General features: G+C 54.0%; 2 protein-coding genes across 3 annotated transcripts; one reads left to right on the top strand and one right to left on the bottom strand.

Annotated features, from left to right (window-relative positions):
* Window positions 1-38: 38 nt before the first annotated feature.
* On the top strand, window positions 39-1,803 carry PTRH1 (peptidyl-tRNA hydrolase 1 homolog). 2 transcript variants are annotated; one of them, XM_078061808.1, is made up of 5 exons: window positions 39-186; window positions 539-758; window positions 1,018-1,117; window positions 1,302-1,347; window positions 1,541-1,803. In XM_078061808.1, exons 1-5 carry the CDS (start codon window positions 91-93, stop codon window positions 1,652-1,654), a joined length of 576 nt encoding a protein of 191 aa, XP_077917934.1. In that variant the 5' UTR covers window positions 39-90; the 3' UTR covers window positions 1,655-1,803. The 2 variants fall into 2 exon arrangements, with proteins under 2 accessions (XP_077917934.1, XP_035968722.2); XM_036112829.2 differs by having other exon boundaries at window positions 1,448-1,803.
* Window positions 1,804-1,824: 21 nt separating this feature from the next.
* On the bottom strand, window positions 1,825-8,332 carry CFAP157 (cilia and flagella associated protein 157). The gene is made up of 9 exons (XM_036112830.2): window positions 8,020-8,332; window positions 5,571-5,842; window positions 4,700-4,853; window positions 3,996-4,263; window positions 3,464-3,594; window positions 3,079-3,229; window positions 2,552-2,718; window positions 2,197-2,383; window positions 1,825-1,896 (listed from the first exon to the last, which is right to left on the bottom strand). The coding sequence occupies exons 1-9, from the start codon at window positions 8,259-8,261 to the stop codon at window positions 1,825-1,827; spliced, it is 1,644 nt and encodes a 547-aa protein (XP_035968723.1). The 5' UTR covers window positions 8,262-8,332.
* Window positions 8,333-19,801: the final 11,469 nt, after the last annotated feature.

Here is a 19,801-nt window from a genome sequence, read left to right as displayed (position 1 = left end):
GGGATTGGACACTGGGGACAGTTGGCCACCGCGATTGGTCGAGGGCTGATAACGTCAGGGGGCGGGGCCGAGAACGTGGATAGGAGTAGCATGCCGCCGCTCGGCCGCCGGAGAGCGACGCTGTGGCTGAGTCGGGCCATGGTCCTGGGCGCTTTGGAACCCCGGCCCCCGGGGAAGCGGTGGTTGGTGAGTAGAGTGGGGGGCGGCGGCCTAGGGGCTCCTGGGCCCTAACTAGCTCCTGTTCTGCCCTTGTCTCCGGACAACATTCCCCAAATTCCTTGTCTCGGTTTTCTTATCTAGAAAATGGGTCCAATATTCTGACGGACCCTAAACTTCTGTGAACTCTGCTCGGACCGCTCAGTTCGCGGGGCCCTCAGCCTTCTGGAGTCTCCGGGGTTTCTGGGCCCCCGTCTTCGCGCCCCTTCCCCACTCTACCCTGCCCTCCATTTTCCTTTCTCTGGCTTGGGTCCTAGGCGGCGCTGTGAGGTAGAGGGTGGCGCGAAATGTCGGGCCTCAGTTTCCCTGGTGCCGCCCGCAGGTGGCCGGCCTGGGGAACCCTGGACTGCCCGGCACGCGGCACAGCGTGGGCTTGGCGGTGCTGGGGCAGCTGGCGCAGCGGCTCGGTGTGGCGGACGGCTGGGCGCGCGACCGGCACTGCGCCGCCGACCTCGCCCTGGGCGCGCTCGGGGACGCCCAGCTGATCCTGCTTCGGCCGCGGCGCGTCATGAACGCCAACGGGCGCAGCGTGGCCCGGGCGGGTGAGTTGAGGGCACCCGAGGAGGCCGGCCGGGAGGGCGCCGGGGCCAGAGACGGGGTTCTGGGCGGCCGCAGATCTGTTCACCTCCAGGTGCCTGTTGAGCTCCAATTGCTGCATATGGCCTTCGGTACTTGTAGGAATCTCAGCTTCTTTGTAAGTGAAATGGGGTTACTTGCGGGCCCTCCCCATGAGAGCTGTGAATCGGGACCACCCCCCTGGGCTGATGGGCAGTAACCAGGGCCACTGTTGTCTGTGCCCAGCGGAGCTCTTTGGGCTGACTGCTGAGGAGGTCTACCTGGTGCACGATGAACTGGACAAGCCCCTGGGGAAACTGGCTCTGAAGCTTGGGGGAAGCTCCAGGTGAGGCCCTAAGCAGGTCGGGGGGGGGGGGGGCTAGGGAGGAGCCTCCCAGTTGGAGTAGGATACCAGTGCCCATCCCAGTCTCGGCAGGGAATAGGGGTGCTGTGACCCTGGCCGGGGCTGGGAGGGGTGAGGGGTGCCGATCCAGGGAAGCGCTAATTGCCCCTTCCATATCCCTTTGAAGGGGCCACAACGGAGTCCGTTCCTGCATTGCCTGTCTCAACTCCAATGTGAGTCTGCCCCTCTGTCCTGCGCTGGGTCTGGTGGGCCAACAAGGGGCCCCCGACCAGCTCCTTATCAAAGCTCTCTGGGCCCCTCTGACCCCCACAGGCAATGCCGAGGCTGCGGGTGGGCATCGGGCGCCCGACACACCCTGACACGGTGCAGGCCCACGTGCTAGGCTGTTTCTCTGCCGCTGAACAGGAGCTGCTGCCTCCATTGCTGGAGCGAGCTACCGACCTGCTCCTCGACCACATCCGTGAGCGAAGCCAGCGCCCCCCGTCAGCCCTTGCCATCACTGGACACGTGCCTGCCTGACCACCATGCCCACGCACCCAGCCACATTCACAGCGGTGTCATGACAACTTGTGGTATCTACTTTTTATAGAACTCTTCTCTGGGCTGCCCCAGGCTGCCTGTGAATTAAAGAGGGGACTGTTGCCGTGGTGGTCCACTTCTGGAATGGGGACTGGTCTTCTCTCTGTGTCTTACTTGGAAAGTAGAGAAACTTCAGGAAGACTAAACTTTTTGAACCTTTTTGGAGAACCAGAGGTGTGGATCTGTAAGATTAAAGATGCGCCTTGAAGCTGAGGCCTCCTCAGGGGATTCCCGCCCTTCCCCTGCCAGCGGAGGAGGGGCCAACAGGGTCCAGCATGCCCCCTTCCCAGGCGATGTGTGGACATGCCTTAGTCCACTGAGGCCTTGCCACACTTTTCTTTGGCCCATTTTACAGATGGAGAAATGCAGGCTTAGCGAGCTAGGCCCAGCCCCCAGGCCTTAGAGCTGCAGTGTGGCAGAGCGGGATCTGTACCTCGGGTTGGCTGCTGTCTTGCCGTCCCCGGGGCCCCTGGCACTCTCACCTCAGGGCAGCTGTGCACTTGGAAGGTTCCCACACGGGTGGTGTGTGAGAGCAGCCTGAGGTCCTCAGGGTTGGGTGGGATGTGGGCCCGTCGAGGCACCAGGCCCAGGTCCCCCGGCTGGTAGGGTGTGATGCTGGATAGCTGCTGGGGCAGAGACCCCATCCTGGGGGGCTGGGTGCTGGGCTGGCTGTGGAGAGAGCGCTGGCATCACCACCTCCATTCATAGTTAAGGAGGCTGAGGCTCAGAGAGGCTCTGGGGAGCCAGGTTTCTGGTGGCCTAGGGTCAGCCGAGAAGAGCCCTTGGACAAGTTCCCACAGCTGCCTCCTCTGAAGTCATACAGGGTCACTCACTTACCTCTCCTTGGGTGGGCCATGGGGCTGGCTCTGCCGACGGGGACACACAGCCAGCTGGGGGCTAAGGACCAGGGCCGAGCTGAGCATGGTCAGCAGCTGCTGCAGCATCTCCTTGAGCTGTAGCTGGAACACTACATCGAAGTTGCCGCCCTCCTCGTCGGATTGCATCTGCCGGTGGGGGTGGGCCCATGGGGATCAGGCCCAGAGTGGCCCCAACACCCACCTCTGGGAAGCTCCAATCCCAGTGCCCGTTTTCTCCAAGTGCAGCCTGGCTGTGATGGGATACGCATTCTCCAACTGGGAAGCCTGAGGCATGAGGTCTTCCAGGGCCTCAGAGAGGGACTCCAGCAACTTTGAGACCTTCAGGGGATCTTTGGAGTGCCGGATCAGGAAAGGACAGACTTGCCGGGAGTCTCTCAGAGGAAAGGTGGGGCCTCTGGCCCTGGCCCAGCCCCTCCCGGTGTCTCCAAGCAGTGTCTGACATTGGCCCACTCCCCCCGCCCCTGACTTTTACCCACTTCCTGTCACCTGTAGAATGTCCTGTAGGAAGAAGGTGGCTTGGGCCAGGGCTGTCTCCAGACTTGCCCGAACCTTCTGCTCTTCGGTCAGCTCCCGCTGTAGCCTTTGTGCCTTAGCCTGCTGCCTCTCCAGCTGCAGGTTCAGCTGGTCTCTCTGACTCCTGGACCCAGGACCGGGATGGGTCAGCCCCCTCCCCGTGCTAGGCGGTTTCTCTCTAGCCCACAGGGGCCCTCATCCAGTCCCGGGCTTTAGCCTGTTTGGCAGACAAAGCCGCAAGACCCCTAGAGAAAGGGGAAGCCACTGGCCTATGTCATGTCATGTGGCTCAAAAGAGAGGGGCTCAACCCCCTTCCCCCCCCACTTGCCACCACTGCTCGCCCCTTTGTGGGCCCCACCTCAGTGCCTGGTGGTCGTGCTGTAGCCGCCCGAGGCTCTGCTCCACTTGGCTCAGCCGGAAGCACAGCCGCTCGGCCTCCGCCCTGCCCTGCTGCTGCTCGCGGCACTTCTCGGTCAGCATGAGGATGACCTGCGGGTGCGGGCAGGTGGCCGTGCCCTGGGCCCACCGCGGGCGCTCAGCCAGCCCTGCTCCCCCAGCTCCGGACTCAACCAGAGCTCACTCCGTTGTACAGAGAGGCCAGCCAAGGTCCTGGGGGCCCAGCACCGTGTCTGGTCAGAGCCCCCGGTTGCCCAGGGGTGGGTTCCGCTTCAGTGAGTTATAGGGGTTTTAGACCAAATAAAACCAGAGGTGCACCCAGCACCCAGGAGCCCCCACAAAGGGCTGTGTCCCCTCACTGCTGCCTCCCTCATGACTTGGCTCCAGCCTGGGATCCGACCCTGCCAGGCTGTGTTTGCCCTGAAGCGGCACCCCTAGGGTTCCCTCCTGCTCTATGTGCCAAATGCCCCGTGACGAGGGCTTGGCGGGCACACCTTATGGTGGCCTCTGCTATGCCTGGCCATGACCTTCTGGGTGTTCTCCAACAGATCCAGCTGTTTGCACAGCTTGTCCTGGGTGTCCTTGAGCTGCTCATTCTCCTGCAGCAGCTGCATGCCTTGCCGGGATATCTTCGACAGCTGCAGGGTGACTGTATTGTTCTCCATGATGGCGCGCTTTGTCGTGTCCCACATCTGGTTAGTGGCCACTTTGCGGAACTCGGTGGCCACCAAGTTCACACGCTGGATGATCTCCTTCCTCAGTCTAGTCAGTATGGGTGGGAAGGAGGGGGCATCAGGCAAGTGGGCACATGCACTGCCCTCCCATGTGGGGTTCCCCAGAAGGCTGAGGGCCACCACTATGCTCTATTTCCCAGGAGGAGTGGGGATTCAGGCAAGAGGCTTTTCACGGCAGACCCTTTGTACCTCTGGCATTTTGAACCATATCAATACGTATTATTGTTACGTATTAAGTAAATATAATTTTTAAGTCACAAAAAGTGGCAAAAGGAAGTCCCAAGGATTCAGTAATGCCGGTGTAAGGGCTAGAGCTGGGAGCTTATCTATTTTCTCCTACCCTCTGCAAATCACCAGCCAGGCTGGGGAGTCCCTGAGCTAATGCAGTCCCCCCAGTTAGAAGCGGAGGCTGTTGGAGGCTTGAGGACTGAACTGTGCTTCACCCCAGCACCCAAACTGCCCACCTGTCCTTGTCCAGCACGGACTTCTTCTCTAGGTTGTACACGTAATCCTTGTATTCACTCTCCTGCTTCCGTAGCTGGTCCTCCAGCGACACGAACTTCTCTGTGAGCTCCTCTTTCTGCAGCCGGAACTCTTCCAGAGCTGCCAGCTTCCCCCCTGCCCCACCGCAGGGCACAGCCTGGTGAGGGGCCACCTCAGGAGGGCAGGACCCCGGCAGGGCAGCGATGGCCTTGAACATGCCCCTCCCTCCCCGCTTCCTCCACGTCCTCTTGCCCTCCCTATGCTTCCCAATCCAGTGGGGCCAGACCCTTGTCCCTACAACATGCCATGCCCAGTCCTACCCACGTTCACGGCCTTCATCTGGAACACGCTCCCCCCCCCCCCCGCCACTAATCTTACGAAGCCTCATTCAGTTTCTATCTCCTCGGGAAAACCTTCCTTGACTTCTGTTTTCTGGAAAGTGACAGTGACAACAGCCACTGAACTCGAACACCTTCTCTGGGCCAGGCACTAATGCTGTCCTTAATCCTCAAAACAATGCTTGCCAGCTAGGTGACCGTGGCAAGACACTTCATCTTCTTGAGATGCTTCCTCACCTACAAACTGGGTGATAGTATTTCCTGCCTTGGGCGATGACTGGGACAATTAGAGAAGATAATGTGTGGGAAGAAGCAGCACATAGCTGCTGTTACCCAAGGTAGACGTATTATACCCATTTCCCAGATGAGAAAACTGAAGGTCAAAGAGAAGTGCTTGCCCAAGGCCAGAAAGTCAATGGCAGAGCTGGGATTAGAGCCCCAAGAGCAAGAGCATAGGGTTCCCTCTCCCGTGTTTGTGCCCCCAGATGCACCTGCCAGTCCCCGCCCCCCTCACCAAGGATGATGTTCTCCGTGGTGAGCTGGTCCTTGGTCTCCTGGAACTCGTGGCGCACCTGGGCTAGCTGTGCCTCAAAGGCGTCCTTCTCCATCTCCTTGGCTAACTGCAGGCTTTGGAGCTGCTCATTGAGGTCCGTGATCTCATCCACGCGCTGGTTGAGCGTGCGCTTGAGGAAGGCCACGATCTCCTTCTTGTTGTTGGCCAGCTGCTCAAACTCCTGGCGGAACAGCTTCTCCTGAACGGCCAGCTCATCCCACTTCCGCTGGTACCTGGGGTGGGGGTGGGGCAGAGGTCCAGGGGAGTGGGCAAGCCAGGTCTCCACGCAGCTAGGCCCGTTCCCCTGGACCCTCCCATGGAGGGGCATTCGGGGTTCCTCACATGGGAATCCAGCCTCATGTCCCACTGTGCGCCCTGATCTGCACTCACGACCACAGCCAACAGCTGTGCTCGGTGCTTTCCATCCATTACCTCACCAGAATGTAAGCTCCATCAGACCAGAGCCTTTGGTATATTCACAGCTATGTCCCCAACACCTAGGACAGTGGCTGGTATATACTAGGTGCACGGTGTGTGTATGTTGAATCCATGCGCGAGTGGGTACTGTGATAATTACACCCATTTTACAGATGAGGAAATGTAGGCTCAGAGGGATGAAGAAACTCCTAGTTAGTAAGTGGCGAAATCAGATTTTGAACCCCAGTCCGTCCGTCTGACCCCAAATTCGAGGCTCTTTTTTTTTTTTTTTTTTTAAATGCATTTAACTTTTTTTTTTTTTTTTTTTTTTAAGATTTTATTTATTTATTCATGAGAGACAGAGAGAGAGAGAGAGAGAGGCAGAGGGAGAAGCAGACTCCCAAGGAGCAGGGAGCCCGATGCGGGACTCGATCCCAGGACGCTGGGATCATGACCTGAGCCGAAGGCAGACGCTTAACCATCTGAGCCACCCAGGCGCCCCAAATTCGAGGCTCTTAACCACAGTGTTTACTGCTGCAGTTGGCCAGCTCTGCAGCCCCCAACACCCCAACACGTCCATGCTTTGCAATCCCAAACCTTTGAACCTGCTGTCTTCCTTACCCTGGTTCACTGAGTGAATCCTGGTGAGCCTCCTCAGTGGAGCCTTCTTGGACCTAAGCCACATTTGTGACGCTCTTTTTGGTGCCCTCCTGTAAGTGGGCCCTTGTTCCAACGGGCAGTCAAGACCTGATGTCATCTCTGTCTTCACTTGACAGACCCCTGACTTCCTCCACCTCTGTACTGGGGCCTGACAGAGGGGCTCGGCAAAGAGTAAGCACCTAATAACTGTCTCCCAAATGCATTATCCCCAAATACATTCCATCTGGTGTCTCAGCTTGAGGGGAACTTGTGAATTTTTAGGAGTATCATATAATTGATTTACTGGTTTCCAGTGGAATAATTTGTAGAAGTTCTTTGGAAAGATGTTTTACCTCATTATTTACTCAACCAGGGCTACTGTATACAATGCATTGGGTGGTACAGAGCTGAATGACCTGCTTTGTGGAGTGAGGAAGCAGCTTGGTGTAGGGAGGTCAGAAGGGCCAGGGCTCCCATCCTGGCACCTCCTCCTGGGAGTGACTTCCCTCCCTGCGTCTCAGTCTCTCCATCTGTACAATGGGGATGATGTCAGGACCTCTCATGGGACTGTTTCAAGGATGCAGTGAGCGCCAGCACAGGACCCACCTGGCGCGTGTGAAGGACACACTCACACATTGGCTGTGAGTATCTGTAACATCATCTGGGGAAGAACTGCTGCCTAATGGTCACTAAAGCAGGTTGTCTTTTAAGGGTCACCACGAGACTAGGCTGGTGCATCATATCTGGGAGGAAACTAGCTTTAAAATAAGAAAAATGGGCAAGTGTGCTTGTCTCAGAAGTTAGAGACCCCTCCCACACACACTACCATCTATCCACACAGTCACGGGGAGACAACCCTCCTCCTTAACATTTGGGGAGACGGGCCCAGCGTGGAAAAACACCTGGGCTTGGCAGGTGGGTAAGTCAGTGGGGCACATAGCGCAGGGAATCAGCACAGGCACCGTGGGAGTTGGAGGGGTGGTGGAAGAAAGGACACAGGATCCACCCACCTGCCAGGGGGCTGCCATTTTCAATTCATCCCACTGACTGAACTCTGTCCTTTTATAAAGCACATAATCCCACGGGGCAGGAGTGAGGCAGGGGGAGTGGTATTTGCCTGGGGTAGGGTTGCCACTTAGGTTAGGACCCCAGGACTCTGGGAGCCGGGATAGGGTGGGGTCAAATTGTGAAGCCTCTCAATGTTACTTAGGAGAAAACAGGCTGGGGGTGGGGTCTAGACATCCCATGGGAAGCCAAACACAGGCCTAGGACCCCCTGAGTGAGCCTGCCCCTTGGTCAGCTATGAGCAGGGCTTCTGACCCAGCAGGACCAGCCTCCCTGACCCTCCACCCACCGGGCCAGCCTGTCCTCCAGGTCTCGGATCTGGATGTGGTAGAATTCTCGGATCTCCTCGCCTAAAGTCGTTTCCATGGGCTTGTTGGCCGTGCTGGCATCCTTCTTGCCACCTTTCTTCTTCTTGACCTCGGGCTCCTTGGCCTCCTGGGTTGCCTTCTTTTTGGGAGCCATGGCTGGTGGCAACCACTGCTCCAGGGCCCCTTTAAGAAGCCAGGTGGTTGCTAAGGAAGTTGGTCCCATACATAGCAACAAACTGAGGGAGTGAGGCAGAGCTTAAAGGGATCCTGCCCTCTTCCTGGCCAGGCTGGCCACTAGCAACCGGCCTTCCCCTCCAAGGCCAAGCACCACAGACACCCTAGGCCGGGGTGTCCCAGGCCATGGCATCTCAAAGATCGGGATGCCAGGCTCTTGGGGCACTTTTTTGGGCTCTGGGGAGACCTCGCCGTCCCCCAGGTGGAAATGTTACAATGGGTGAGCCCTAGAAACCACCACCCTGCCAATCAGAGAAGGGGTACTTTCCCAGAGCCCCCCAGAACCAAAAGAAGCCAGTCCCCAAGCCAGTGAGCCTCTGCCCTGAGCCCTCTGAGACCAGCTTGTTAATTCTTTGGTGATATAGCTACATAGCAAATCATTTTCTCACTTCACCCAAAGCATGGTGGGGAGGCAGTGTGCTAAGAGATGCTCTATATCAAAGCCTCCTAAGCTGGAGTTCCAGGACGTCCCTGTCTACAGAGACGGGGTCCGTTTTCCACAAGGCTTGGTGGAAGTGCTCCATCTGCCCCGTGCTGACCCAGGCAAACAAAGGCCCACTGTAGGCTTTGGCCTGGGATGGCAGCACCCTGGGGGGCCGGAGGGGGTGATAGGTGGTAGGTGTCCAGCTGGCAGATGCCCTGGCTTGCAGCTGTGAACCCCACCTAGGCACCGGCCCCACCAGGCTCCATCTCCCGTCCCTCATCTCCAGCCCCAGCTGTGCCTGTACACCTGCTGTCCACCCAGTACTTATAAGAGCCCAGGCACTCCCTGGGACCGTGGCCAGGTGCCTTTCATCCCCGTAGTCTAGGGCTCAGCACGTAGCAAGAGATGGCTGCAGCTCTACCCTGAAAGTCTGATAGCTGGACAAGGGGAAGCTCAGTATTACTTCAGCATTTGGGGTTGTTAACAGTGGGATCCTTGCGATGGATGCAGGGGGACAGGGAGGGGCCCGAAACACAGGCCCGTGGGTGTTTACTCGTGGCAGGGAGGCAGGTTAAAGCAGTGGTTGGTTAAGAGTGGACTCAAGTTTAGCCAGTCTCTTCTATCCAGTGTGACCTCGGGCCAGCAGCCTGACCTCTCTGAGCTGTAAAATGGGGAGACCATGCTGTGGACTGAGTGTGACCTCGTACGTAAAGTGCACAGTGCAGGGATACGGTCCAGGGGTGCAGGAAGTCCTTAGTAGGTGGCAGCCAATGTTGCCATTAGCAGAGCAGGGAGGTGAGGCTCCAGCCTGTTCCGCGTTAGGCAGCCTCTGGGATTTCCAGCATCCTAATGCCCCCAGGCTGTGGCGGTCTGTTTGGCCTAGGGTATCTGTTCTCTGCAGCCCGAGGAAGCTCTGGGAGGGCGGAAACGACTGGCAGAGGGGAGCCCTCACAATTGCACACAGGCATCAGCCTTTGCACAGACACGACCGTGCAGGGAGCGCCGCCTGCCCGAACTGCAGATAGGGTGACAATAAGGCTCCAGAGAGAGAGAGATGCCTGGCCTAGTGCCTGAGACTCAGGGCCAGCACAGGGCTGCCCCCCCAGCCCAAGGCAATGCCCCCTACTCCCGCTGGACGCTGCTCCCTCCCCAACCCCCTGTGGGGGCAGGAGCCCAGCCCAGGCAAAGGATCACCACGGTGTCCCCCAGCTGCCCTTCTCCCTCCTTTACCTGAGGCCCATCTCAGGGGGGAGCTCTGAATCCCCAGCCTCATGGGAGAGCATGGCCAGCAGCCCCTCAGTGTGCCTGGAGCCCACAGAAAGGGTCAGCTCTGGGGCCTGTACGTCCTCCTTTGTTAGCAGCTGGGGGGCAGGGCCAGGCTTATAAATGCAGCTGCAGTCCCGCGGCAAGAGTGACCCGCTGGACTTCCAGGTGCTGGGGTGGGGACGGAGAGAGCTGCAGGTCAGAGGATGTCCCTTTCCGAGGTTTGCTTGAAGATCCTCTCCAGAGCTCCCCTATTCTGGGGCCACAGGCCATCACCTACCCCGGGGACACCTTTTCATGGCTGTGTCGTGAACTGCCTTCTGTGACCTGCTTTGGGGGTGGGTAATGCTGAGCCCGGAGCTGCCAGACCACGAAGTCCAGCAGCTGGGAGTTGTGATAGCACGCACAGCCCGGCAGACTGCAGCATCGGCCTGTGCAGAGGCCGCGGGGCTGGGGCACTGCACCTCTGGGAGACTCGGGAAGGCAGGAAGCCTAGGCCCCAGGGAGACAGGGAGGCTAGGCGGCATTCAACTTGCCTGAAGCCTTGCCCACGTCTCTGGGGCTCACGGCATGAGAGCGATCCGTTCATTCTGGGTGTGAGATATAATACTACCCCCTCACTAGTGTGAGCACATGAGGACCCAACCTGTCTTGTTTGTGGCTGCATCCCCAGAGCCTAGGATGAAAGGTGGCACACAGTAAACTTCTGCTGACGAAGACTGCATGGGGAGGGAATTCTGGAATGGTCTAGTAAGGAACTCGATGGACCTTCTCCCCAGCAAAACAACAATTTAATTCATGAAGATTATTTTAAAAAAATTTTTATTGTTTTATTTTCTTTTATTTTAAAGATTATTTATTGAGAGAGAGAGAGTGCACGAGTGCATGAACAGGGGGGAGGAGTAGAGGGAGAGGGAGAAGCAGAGAGCCCGACTCAACTCAGGGATCAATCCCAGGACCCCGAGATCAGGAAACGAGCCAAAGGCAGACGCTCAATCAACTGAGCTACCCAGGTGCCCCAAGATTATTGTTACTATTATTTTAAGATTTTATTTATTTATTTGAGAGAGAGAGAGAGCAGCAGCAGAGGGGGGGGGAGGGGAAAGGGGCAGAGGGAGAGGGAGAAGCAGACTCCCTGCTGAGCAGGGAGCCCCAGTTGGGGGCTCTATCCCAGCACCCTGGGATCATGACCCGAGCCGAAGGCAGACGCTTAACCAACTGAACCACCCAGGCGCCCCACGATTATTATATTTTTTAAAGAATCATTTAAAGCGTCTGTTAATTGTTTTAAAAGCACAGAGTAAATGGAGAAACATTCATTCAGGAAAATCTACTAAATCCCTGCAAGAATGAGTGTGGTATTTGAGCAATGACCCACCCCCTTATATGCTGAGGCTTAATAAAAAATATATATTTGCTCTTTGCCCCTGGTTTTCGGCAGAGGACCTAAAACCCTCAGAACATCCTAAATGAAAGGAGTATCTTTTGTTATTCGTAACAAGCCTCTTACGCAGTGCCTGAGTTTATGCTAATGAGGGTACTGTGGGTGGGAGACAGCTTCAGGATGGGGCTAGTCACCAGAAAGACCAAGCGTGTAATTAGAGGGTTAGAACTTTCTGCAGACCCCACCCCTGCGCCGCCCCCCGCCCCCCCGCCCCGGGAGGAAAGAGGGTCTGGATATTGAGTTCAATCGCCAGCGGTCAAGGATTGAATCAACTCTGCCTATGTAATGGAATCTCCATAAAAACTCCTAAACCACAGGGTTTGGGGAGCTTCTGGGTTGGTGAACCTATGAAGGTGTTTGGGAGGGTGGTATGCCTGGAGGAGGCAGCGGAGTTCTGGGCCAGCCCCACCCCTTGCCCTGTGCATCTCTTAAATTTGGCTGTTCCTTTATAATAAAACAGTAAGTAGAGTGCTTTTCTGAGTCTGTAAGTTGTTCTATGAATTATCAAACCTGAGGAGGGGGTCTTGGGAACTCTTGAATTTGTACTCAGCTGGGCAGAAGTATGGGTACCCCGGTACCGCATTGATGGCTGGCATCTGAAGTGGGGGCAGTTTTGTGGGACTGAGCCCTTGACCTGTGGGGTCTGCACTGAGTAGTGTTAGAAATGAACCATTGCACACCCAGTTGGTGTTGGAGACTTGAAGAGATGGTATAGAAAAGTGCCATTTGGTGTCAGAAGAAAACATGTCCGCTCCCCATCCCCCGTTCTGTGTTACAGACGTTTAAGCTGGGGTGCACTGTTCTGAGCAGGTGTGGCTAAGATGAAGGGGGCTCCCTTACCCTCCAGCTCCTAGTCTGGGGCCACAGCTCCATCCGGGAGGGGTAGGCTGCTGGCCTTCCTCATCCTCCCCCTCCAGTCCTACGTTGCAGAATCTCTGTTCCAATCAGGTACAGCAGAGAGACTTCCCACACAGGCCCACTGGCAAGGTGGAAGCTCGGTGGAAGATGTCGGGCTGAGAATACTTGGCCCTTGACGGCCCCCACCTCGGGTAGCTCACAGGGTGGGGGTTCCACACCAGGGGGGCAAGCTCAGGAGACCAGGGCCTGCCACCCCGTCGTGCTCACTGGTAGAGCACTGTCACTCCAGGAAAAGTAGGTCTGGCTCCCAGCTTGGGGGCAGTGGTTCATGGGTTCTGCTCTGGGGAGAGACAGGCTGTCCGGACAAAGAGCTCCACAGTTCTGCCTGAGGGAGCTGGCTTTATTTGGATCAGAGCTTTGAAAACTCCATGTGTAAGAGCATCGTCAAAACCAATGGAGATCTTGGAGACAGAAATTAAGAGGACTGGCTTAAGCCAAGAACCATTTGTTGAGCTCCTGGTTCCCTGGGGTTCTTCTGGATAGGCCGGGCCTGCCTGAGCCTGGCTGGGCCCATCCTATGCCTCTCAACGAGCTGCTCACCCGTGAGCCTGGTGTGGCGAGCTCTTTGCAGGGGCAATGGAGGGACTGCCTCCTGTCACCAAGCAGACTGGTCCGGCTTGCTAATACGGCAGTCGGAGAGTCATAAGGGTCTGAGAATAGGAGTGGTGACACCTGCTGAGGTCTAGGCTTGGGTGAGTCCAAGCCGATTCCGGCCACATTCCAGCAGTCAAAGCAGGTCACAGGCAGCCCAGGGGAAAGGCAAGGAGATGCAGAGCATGGTGGCCACTTTCACAATCGACCCCAGTCTTTGCTTTCAGCTCTGGAAAGAATTTCTTCAAGTTTCGTTCTGCGATTTGGTGTAGTTTTAAAATATGGCTTAACAAAAGCATGGTATCTTGGCTCTGGAGTGATGGGCCGCTCAGATCCTGATGATAAACCATTTGAACAGGCTCCTTGCTACCAAAGAAGTGGCTTACTCAGCATTGTGAAGAGAAGTTTTCAGCCTCGTGTCCCTCACATTTCCGTGTGGAAATGCAGTCTCAGTGCCTCCTCCGGCATGCTGAAGAACCTCCAGGACCCAGGGCTTGAACTCGACTGCAGTCACAAGTTCCGTTCCTTCCAGCACTGCACGGAGATCAGGGAGCACTCCCAACTGGGGGCACAGCGAGGAGCCGGGCATTCACGGCGCTGGGCTCTTTCCACGCTGGCCCCACGGGCCCTTGGCTCACAAAGAAAGCATCAACCAACCAGAAAACCACTTCTGAGCGTGCGCGCGTCTTAGCCCGTTTGGGCCGCTGTAACAAAATGGCAGACTGAGTGGCCTATAACAACAGAAATTTCTTTCTCACAGTTCTGGAGGCTGGAAGTCTGAGATCGGGGCCAGCAGAGTCAGGCAAGGGCCCTCTTCCTGTTGCAGACTTACTGTGGTGTCCTCACAAATTGGAAGGGGCTGGGAGTTCTGTGAGGTCTCCCTTCTGAAGAGCACTAATCCCATTCATGAAAGCAGAGCCTCCAAAGGCCCCACCTCATACCATTACCTTGAGCATTAGGTTTTCAGCATATGAGTTTTGCGGGGGGGGGGGACACAAACATTCAATCCATAGTGGATTTTTAAAAATTTATCTTTATTTAAAATTGTGGTAAAATGCATATAAAATTTACCATCTTAACCATTTTTTAAAAAACATCTTATTTATTTGTCAGAGAGAGAGAGAGAGAGCACAAGCAGGGGGAGCGGCGGGCAGAGGGAGAGGGAGAAGCAGGCTTCCCGCTGAGCAAGGAGCCTGATGTGGGGCTCGATCCCAGGACCCTGGGATCATGATCTGAGCCGAAGGCAGACGCTTAATGACTGAGCCCAGGCACCCCCATCTTAAGTGTACAGTGGTATTAGTACCTTCACATCGTTGTGCAACCACCACCATCCATCTCCAGAACTCTTCTCGCCTTGCAAAATGGAAACTCTACCCATTAAACACTAACGACCCACTCCCTTCTCCTGAGCCATTGGTGATCACCATTCTACTTCCTGTCTCTATGAATTTGACTACTCCATGTACCTCATCTAAGTGGAATCATACAGTATTTGTCATTGTGTGATGGGCTTATTTCACGTAGCCTAATGTCCTTAAGGTTCATTCATGTTGTAGCAGGTGTCCTTTCTATGGCCGAATAATATTCCATTGTGTGTCTATGGTACATTTTGTTTATCCATCCATCTGTCAACAGACACTTGGGTTACTTCCAGCATTTGGCTATTGTGAAGAATGCTGCTATGAACATTATACAAGTATCTCTTAGAGACCCTGCTTTCACCTCTTTTGGGTATATGCACCGAAGTGGGACTGCTAGGTCATACGTGTGATACTGTGATTTATAATAAGAGATACATATTTGGTCTTCATCTCTGTTTTTGGCACAGAGCTCCTAAAACCCTTGTAATTTCCTAAGTGATAAGTGTGATAAAGGTGTCTCGATATTCATAACAAACTTCTTTCAACCACACCTAAGTTTATGTTAATGAGGTGACTTTTGGAAAGCACCTAAGGATGGGGCCTGGTTTCCAGAGGAACCAACCTTGTGACTGGAGGGTTGGAACTTTCAGTCCCACCTCCTGACTGCTAGGGATGGGGGGGAGGGGCTGGAGGAAGAATTAATCACCAATGGCCAATGATTTAATCAACCGTGCCTATGTAATAAAGGCTCCATAAAAAAAACAAACAAAAACAAAAAGACTAGGTTTAGAGAGCTTCCGGGTTGACGAACCAGAAGCCATCCATGGGTCCCTGTGCTAGGCGCCAAACTCCTTGGGGACAGAAGCTCTTTTGTTTGGGACCTTGCCCTATGTATCTCTTCATCTGGCTGTTGATTTATATCCTTTAACATCCTTTGTAATAAACCAGTAATCCAGTGAGTAAACTGGTTTCCTGAGTTCTGCAAGCAGCTCTAGTAAATTAATTGAACCCAAGGAGGGGGTTGTGGGAACCACTGATTTACAGCCAGTGGGTCAGGAGAGTAACACCCTGGACCTGTGATTGGTGGCTGACGTGGGGGGCAGGGCAGTCTTATGGGACTGAGCTCTTAACCTGTGGGATCTGATCTCTGGGTAGACGGAGCTGAATTGTGGGACATCCAGATGGTGCTGGAGAATTGCCTGATGCGGGGAAAACGCCCACACACTGGAACTGGGTACAGAATCAGAATATGTTGACTCTTAATTTTTTGAGGAATCTCCACCCTGTTTTCCACAGCACCTGTACCATTGTACATTCCCACTAACAGTGCAGGAGGGTTCCAATTTCTCCATGGCCAGAACTTGTTTTCTGTGTGTTTGTTGTTGTTTGTTTTGATAGTAGCCATTCTGACAAGCATGAGTCGGTATCTCGTAGTTTTGATTTACATTTCCCTCATAATTAGTGAAGTGGAGCATCTTTCTAGGTACTTATTGGCCATTTGTATATTTCCTTTGGAGAAATGTCTATTCAGGTCCTTTGCTCATTTTTTATTGTTGTTAAGTTGCAGGAGTTCTTTACATATTCTGGATATTGACTCCTTATCAGATATATGATTTGTAAATTTTTTTTACCTATTCTCTGGGCTGCCTCTTCACTCTATTGATTGTGTCCTTTGATAATCATACAGAAATTTTAAATTTGGATGTGGTTTAAACTATTTTTCCTTTTGTTGCCTGTGCTTTTGGTGTCATCTGAGCATGGGATTTTAATGAAGAGAACAAGCCTTCTCTGAGCCCTCTGCCTTTGCAGAGGGAGCCCTCCTGCCAAGAGGGGACTCAAACTCTGCTCATCACTGTTTTTTTTTTTTTTTAAGATTTTATTTATTTATTTGACAGAGAGAGATAGCAAGAGCAGGAACACAAGCGGGGGGAGTGGGAGAGGGAGAAGCAGGCTTCCCGCGGAGCAGGGAGCCCGATGCGGGGCTCAATCCCAGGACCCTGGGATCATGACCTGAGCCAAAGGCAGATGCTTAAGGACTGAGCCACCCAGGCACCCATGCTCATCACTGTTTGATCCAATTGAAAAGGGAAGCATGTGTGTTGACAACTGGTCCTCCAAATCGTTTTTCACTCTCTAAATGACGGTTTCCACCAGGCAAATTGTCATTTGTTCGAAGGATGCCGGAGGTCAGCAGCGGCTGGTTTTTCACAAGCTTCTTGGCAACATTACCTCCGAGGCTACTTCTTACTCGAAGGAGTAGAACTCTGACGGCTGTCTCTATAGTTTGGGTTTCTTCCCTGCCTTTAGCGACGGAATGACTTGGTTTCATTCTAGAATATACTCTTTTGTAACTGGTGTGAGGAAAGTTGCTTGGCTTATGGACGAGGTCACTGTGCCCATGTACTTACTCTCTGACAGTGTTCCTTCCTAACAGGTAATGCACGGGGAACCGGGAGGTGTAGCTTGCTGTCCTGGAAAATCCAATTTTTATTGTTCTATGTCTTATTTCCACTCTTCTTTAAAAGATTTTTTTTTTTTTTTATTTGAGAGAGAGAGAGAGCAGGAGCGGGGGAGGGGGGCAGAGGGAGAGGGAGAAGCAGGCTCCCCGCTGAGCAAGGAGCCCGACATGGGGCTCGATCCCAGGACCCTGAGATCATGACCTGCGTCGAAGACAGACGCTTAACCGACTGAGCCACCCAGGCGCCCCTCCACTCTTCTTTTTTTGGTTGCTGTGTAAACTAATCATTCTTTTTTTTTTTAAGATTTACTTATTTATTTGAGAGAGAGCTCGCGCACACGTGCACACAGGGTGGGGGGAGGGGCAGTGGGAGAGAGAGAATCTCAAGCAGATTCCCTGCTGAGCGCAGAGCCCAACGCGGGGCTCAATCCCATGACCCTGAGATCACAACCTGAGCTGAAATCAAGAGTCAGACGCTCAACTGACTGAGCCACCCAGGAGCCCCTAAACTGATTCTTAAAAGATTTATTGGTTCCGGGGCGCCTGGGTGGCTCAGTTGGTTAAGAGACTGCCTTCGGCTCAGGTCATGATCCTGGAGTCCCTGGATCGAGTCCCGCATCGGGCTCCCTGCTCGGCAGGGAGTCTGCTTCTCCCTCTGACCCTCCCCCCTCTCATGTGCTCTCTCTCATTCTCTCTCTCTCAAATAAATAAATAAAATCTTTAAAAAAAAAAAAAAGATTTATTGGTTCCAGCCCATATAGACTCATCTTTTTATACGGGTAATGTTTTTCTGATAGAGAAATTGGGCTCTGGAATCAGACTGCCATGTTTAAATCTAGGCTCTGCCATGTGCCACCTGGAGGCCTTGGCCAAATTACTCTTTGTGTCTTTGTTTCCCCATCTGTCAGTAGGGTTAATAATGACATCTAACTCCTAACATTGAGAGGAATTAGCAAGATAGGTATAAACACTCATGCCTGACATGTAATAATTGCTCAACATATATTAACTACAATTAGAATTATTATCTATACTTTTATTCAATGAAGCACTTTTAAGCCACGGATTCATTGTGTAATTGGGGATATAAGGTAACACCACAATGACCATCCTTTGTCTCATGGGTGGCCACTGTCCTGACTTAGGTGTATTTATCATTCTCGTACATGCATTTGCACATTAACAACATGCGTATCCATAAGCATTATGTAGCGCTTTTTATGAGGCTTTACCACCTCATATAAACGCATCATTCTGTATGTATTCTTCTGTAAGTTGCTCTTTTCACTCAATATTCACTTTTTGAGATTTATTCACGTTGACAGATGTAGCTCATGCATCTTTAACTGCCACAGAGTCAGCCACAGTTTACCCGTCCTCTAGCTGACGGACATACGGTTTTCTCCCAGTGGATGGGCATGTTTGTTCTTTCGCCCACGGACTCAGCCGGGGATCAGCAGCACCATCAGCACTGAGTGCTTACTGTACTCACCACGGGCTAGCTCGGCAGCACTCCTCCACGGGCTTCCTCACAGGAGGGGACAAAGTCCCTCGTCAGGGTCACGTGGAATGAGACCGACAGTGGATTCGACTCAGGCCTGCCTGAGGCTGAGGCCTGTGCTCCTAGCCACTCCACCATTCTGTCTCCTAGGGAGGAATGCCTGGGATCACACCGAGGCAGGTGGACAGGCGCCCGAGCAGGGTCTGGGTGAGACCCTCCCGCCTGGCCCTGGCCCCCTGGAAAGGCAGAGGGACCGGCTACAGCTCTCAGACCTGTCTTGGTCTAGGATTGCTCAGTTACTGAGTCAGCACCGTCTGCTTTGGTTTCAGAACCCCCTGTTCCTCCAAGAGCATCTAACACCACTGGAGACTTTCTGGAGGGGCGGCCCACAGGCTCCATCTGTCCCGTGTAACACAAAAGAACTGCCAGAAGCATAAAAAGGGCCACGTCTCTGCTGCTGGCTGGTGGCGAAGGGGGGTGGAATGGAGGCAGGTGTCAGAAACCCTGGGTCAAAGCATGAAAGAGACAATAGGGGAGAGACTAGCAAGCCACTAGCGTGGGCCTGGAGGCTATGGGTGGCCTGGAAGGAGCAAATGGCATTTACTTTGCTTTAATGTAAACTCAGTTTAGAACAATTTAGAATTTAAACATTCTGATCTTGGATCTCATTCCAGGGCTTGGTTACTGGGGCAGTGACTATTGCTATTCTAAGACAGTGAGTGTCTGATGTCCCCTAACTGGAGTGGGCTTTGTGGGTTACTGCCTTGCTCTTGGCCCTGGCCTCCTCATGTGTGAAACTGGGAAGGGAGCCAGCCAACAGATGCAGGACACAAGGGGTCTGACGTGGAGCAGGGGGGACTCAATAAATGGTCACGGTCATCATTACCTCCCTACGAGGCAAGTCTCACCAGCAGACAGCTGGGTCGAGGTGTAGCTTCCGCCAACTGGCCTCAAGTTGTGAGGTGTCTTCATGCCTTGAAGGAGATCAGGATTTGACTGAGGACCAAAGAGTAGAATCAGAAGTTCCTACAAAGAACCCCACTCCCCTGTGCCTCCTATTCCAGCAGGTTTCCGGTGTGACCCCAACCCTAACTCAAGGGTCTACTCCCCCAGCTGGGCCAAACCCATCTCCGTCTGTCCAGGTTCTGAACAGGCTTCTGGAGCAACAGGACGCACACCAGATCCTGATCTGGAGAGCTCATAAGGCCAGAGGGTGTGGCAGCGGGAAGAGAGGAGGAGAACAGTAAGATGGATAAAGTGCCCTCACTGCATGCCCTAAATACACTGCCACCAAGTAGGGAGCATCTGCAAAGATGGAGGCCTGCAATCTCTGAGCTAGACAGACATTTCCGATAAGGAGCAATAAGACCCGGAAGAGCTCCCTTGACCACAAGCAGCGCCCTGTTGCTGCCCAAGGCCCAAGGCAAGCTTTGTGAACTGTCCTCGAATGTGAGACCATTACAGAGCTCAACGGGAGCGATGCTGACTGGGCTCTAGAAGACTCCGAGCCACAGGCGGGGTGGTGGTCTCATCTGCAACGGGCCACCGCAGCAGCCTTCTTGCTTCGAC

This window comes from Halichoerus grypus, chromosome 14 (genome assembly GCF_964656455.1).
Source record: "Halichoerus grypus chromosome 14, mHalGry1.hap1.1, whole genome shotgun sequence".
In the NCBI taxonomy this organism is placed as follows: Eukaryota; Metazoa; Chordata; class Mammalia; order Carnivora; family Phocidae; genus Halichoerus; species Halichoerus grypus.
Note: the sequence above shows the minus strand (reverse complement) of the source record. Positions and strands in the feature narration are given on the sequence as shown.